Source organism: Carex rostrata, chromosome 26, assembly GCF_964058835.1.
Source record: "Carex rostrata chromosome 26, lpCarRost1.2, whole genome shotgun sequence".
Lineage (NCBI taxonomy): Eukaryota > Viridiplantae > Streptophyta > Magnoliopsida > Poales > Cyperaceae > Carex > Carex rostrata.
Genome location: NC_135943.1, coordinates 7,065,186 through 7,069,505, shown reverse-complemented (window position 1 = coordinate 7,069,505; position 4,320 = coordinate 7,065,186). Strand labels below are relative to the sequence as shown.

Here is a 4,320-nt window from a genome sequence, read left to right as displayed (position 1 = left end):
TAGCCATAATTCAGTAACGGCAATATGTTTGACCAATGGTTTGGATATATGTTAAAAAAAAACCTATAAATTAAATGCTTTCATCTAATCGTCCAATTTTAATTGAACGGGCCACATTGATTAATGATTCAATTTAGTAGCCTACAAGAAGCCTCAGGAAGCCTCTTTTTTTTTTTTGAAGGCCTGGTAGTGACTATCAAAACTGTCAGAAAGTCAATACTGTTAGCATAACAGTACTGCAGTAATTGAATTGCTTATGATTGAAGCATAAAACATGCTCCGGTAGAGTATGTATGCATGATGATTTCTGATTGTATACATACAGATTTACTGTTAAAACTGAACGAATAATGAATGCAAGAATAAGATGTACATGGGGAGAGGAATCGGAGGTTCCCGAAAGAAACAGCAATGCTTGCTCCTGGGATGCATATTAACTTGATCTTAAAATGATCTTTGACTTTACAATGAAACCCACTTTTGCTTTATTCAAGATTAATGCTAAAATTTGAAAATTACATTTGAATATATACTAAACTCGGTTTTCGCACCCCAGCCTCTAATAATATTATGAAAAGGGACAAATATACATCAAACCAGTAAGATGCCTAAACTTGCATTTAATTTGCATCAATTTGCAACTTTTTGGAGGTAATAGAAGGGCTCTAAGTTGTATCAATTTGCAACTTGTTGGAGGTAAGAGAACGGTTTGTCGAATGCAAGAAGCACACTGACAAATACGAGGGGCAAAAGGAAGATAGACATCCAAAATGAGTTGTGGCTATATAGACCCCTTTGAGGGCATTTTGGTCTGAATCTCTCCAGTTCTTCACGCAAATCTTCATGATTCCGAAATAACATAAATAACTGCAAAAGAAACCATGTAGTAAGAAAATGATGGATTCCTATTTTCTTTTTTCTTTTCATTTTTGTGACATGGAATCACAAATGAAGCAAAGTACTTTTGGGATGAGACAGACAAAAAGGGGTATCCAGAATACCAACAATGGTAACATCTATGTACTAATACCAAGGTTCTAAGTTTCGCAAAAAAAAAATTAATTAAATAAAAACAGGAATCATATGTGCAATTGTTTCGATAAAAGGTATTATAATCGGTATAACAGTAAATAATGTGAAAGGGAAAAGGCCAAAGTCCATTCTTTCACATAAAAATGGCGCAACAGCAAATGCATCCTTTTATCTGAAAGCCCCAGTAGTTTCAAAAACCTTAATTAAATAAAAATCACACCAAATTTTAGCTGTCATTCTTTTGTTTTTTACCCTAACTAAACAACTTGTATCTGTTCACTAAATGATACAACTGACTTTTTTGTTGTTCATTTGGTTCATTCTAAAACCAAAATGACGATCAGTGCCATCAATCCAAAATAAAATATTAACAAGTGTGAAGTACCTCTTGATAAGTTTCAAGGGGAATCTGCTCTTTTCTACTAAGAATGTCAAACAACGAGAGGTATAGCATATAATCCCTACTCTGCAATAAAATTAAAATTAAGAAAAAGATAGTAAGTCATTCCTAAAGAATATTTCAAGCTACATACAAGCAAAAGCAATGCCATAAAAATAAACTGTACAAAAAAAAAAAAAAAAAAAACTAGGAAAGATGATTTAGTCAAAGTCTCATAAATTGTTTTGTAAAGAATACCTAGAAAAGATGATAGATAGTCAAAGTCCGTAGATTGTTTTGGAATGGATACCTAGAAAAGATTGTTTTGTACAATTGAACACCAATTGCATGCATCTCAACAGATATATTATCATCTCTATACTTATTTGAAACAAAAAAAGTGCCCAAAATGCCCTATTTTCTTTTTATTTGCATAGAAACATTAACTAAGGAGGAGGCTTTTGCATCTTTCAAATTGAATGGGCATCCATTGCTGCACTGGATATGGTGCAGCGCACATCAAATGGTGATCATTGCTTTGAGAATTGTGTTATATTCTGAGATTTGGAAAAAGAACCCTATAAGCATCTAAGGGTCAAATCCCCACGCTGCACCATGCAGCGCTGGAAAGGATTGAGAAAAGTTGAAATTTTGGTAGAGTATGACATGATCTTGTTCCTATTATGCCATTCTCTTATCCATTCTTAAGAAAAGTTGCCTCTGGTAGTCAGACAGCCTTACGGAATTTATATTTTAAGGCTACGGTTTTAGGTTTATTTAGGCATGGAGCATGGTTTATAGTCAATTTTTGGTTAAATCAAAGATATGAAGAAGCTAAAATAAAATAAATTGAAGGATAATTTTTACCTTTACTTTCTTGACAAAGCGGAGAGAGTCCTGGAATGTGATCGGTTCCCGCTTAGGAATGTGGCCTCTCATGTTTAATAATTCGATTTTTCAATTGCTTCTAAGCAAATATTAACAACATAATTCCTGAAATTAACAGAGAAATTAGCAAGATTAAATCGGAACGGAACCCTAGTTAAGTTGAGCACACTCTAGCAATAGCAATAGCAATAGCAATAGCAATAGCAATAGCAAGAGATAAACTAAAAGTACATAAACCCAAACCAAAGAGCGAGAGAAATTAACCAAATTGAAGACTGGTCTTCTCCAATTAGGCGTAAAAATGATTAGAGTGTAACCGCACCTGAGAAAAGAGAATCAATCACCAAACGCTGATTTTTAAAAGAGTTATGAGCACCAAACCCAATTATTGTAGCTTATTAGAGTACCATAAAAGAGAAAGGTGCGAAGAAGAGATTACTGCCTCCAAGCTTAGCTTCATTTGGGAAAGAAAATTTAAGACAAAAGGGAGAAAAGGTTTGCCATTTGCCATTGGCTGAGGTGGAAAACCAGGTGAGGTTACCGCCTGATAAGGTTTTTTTTGTTGCCTTCTTCCAAATGAAATGGACTCGGTCTATACTTTTTTCATGCAAATATCATTGATCGATTGTGCCTTCCTCTGTTAGAATAAGATTCAAGCAAGAGAAACATCAAATATAGATTTGACAGATCTGATATTTTATATAATGGCATGCAAAGAATTTTTTATTTCAAAGTCGTCATCTTGAAAAAAAAATAGTATTTTTTAATTGACTTTATAAAGTTTGCATTTATAAATTACTAAAGTAGATATGCTGACAATAATAATCTAATAATAAATGTTATTATAATGTTTCGATATTTAAATTGACTAAATCAACCACTATTATAAATATTATTAAATTGAGTCCTAAATTCTAAATATATAAACGAGCCAAGTCATGAACGCAAACTCTAAATACCAATATTTTTTTTTATTGTGCAAAATTTGGTTAAACGTGCTGATGCTCAAGACAATAAAATAATATTATCAATGCTAATTTTAGCATATGCACAATGCCAAGTTTAAAATTTTGATCAGGAGTTGATTTCACATACATTATTTTGTCATGAAATTTTTAATAAATCAAACTTGTAAAATAGTTTTTTTTTTTTATTTTGACCTTTAGAATACATAATTAGAATGACATGTTCTAATTATTTTTCTTAGTAGGTGGGCATTGTATTCGACTTTTTATTTGAAACAATAAAGAATTTTTTTTTTCTTCGAATAGTAGCCTTTAGTCAAATAATGCTTATAAGATAAAATTTCTGGAAAGGAATATTCAATTTTTCTTACACATACTTATAATTATTGATTACTTCCGTGAACCAAGTGTATTTATGAAATAACACGTGTACATTTAGTAGATATGGTGTTTATACCAGGTCCATGTAAAACGTTATGTATGTTTAAAGTTGTTAACGACGACCTCGACCTTGCTATATAGTTAGTTACATTCTGTCATATTACGTTTATCTTAACAGGTTCACGGAAAAATACACAGCTTGTCAGCTGGATGCCAAGGACTTGGCACCGACCATCTTACAATCCATCTCCAGTCAGAGCCAGCTTGATTTATCAGGTGCATCAGCATATCCACTATCCAGTACTTGTCATAATGTCATGTCTGTTAGGCAATGCGTGGGACTTGAAGTAAGATAAACAGAGACGTCAAATTAATATGTATGTTTTGTATAGAAAAAACCAGGGGTGTCAATGGTACGATACAGATAGAGTGGAAACAATTTTATACTCATATTTATTAATAAGAATTGACTTTACTTATACTCTACTTGTAGTTATTAAGAGTTGATCTTATTATATTCTATCCATATTCGTTAAAATTAGCAGGTAATGATGAATAACGAATAATACTAATAATCTATTCCATCAAATAAACTAAGAATTTCAGCCTCATGTGTTTTACAAATTCTATTTTACTAAATACAAAGATTACTTACGATATTCGAAAGAGGAAGTC

General features: G+C 32.1%; 1 protein-coding gene across 1 annotated transcript; it reads right to left on the bottom strand.

Annotated features, from left to right (window-relative positions):
- Positions 1-461: 461 nt before the first annotated feature.
- Positions 462-2,779, bottom strand: LOC144544586 (paired amphipathic helix protein Sin3-like 6). The gene is made up of 4 exons (XM_078293117.1): positions 2,622-2,779; positions 2,279-2,404; positions 1,418-1,498; positions 462-867 (listed from the first exon to the last, which is right to left on the bottom strand). Exons 2-4 carry the CDS (start codon positions 2,348-2,350, stop codon positions 676-678), a joined length of 345 nt encoding a protein of 114 aa, XP_078149243.1. The 5' UTR covers positions 2,351-2,404; positions 2,622-2,779; the 3' UTR covers positions 462-675.
- Between the last annotated feature and the right edge of the window lie 1,541 nt (positions 2,780-4,320).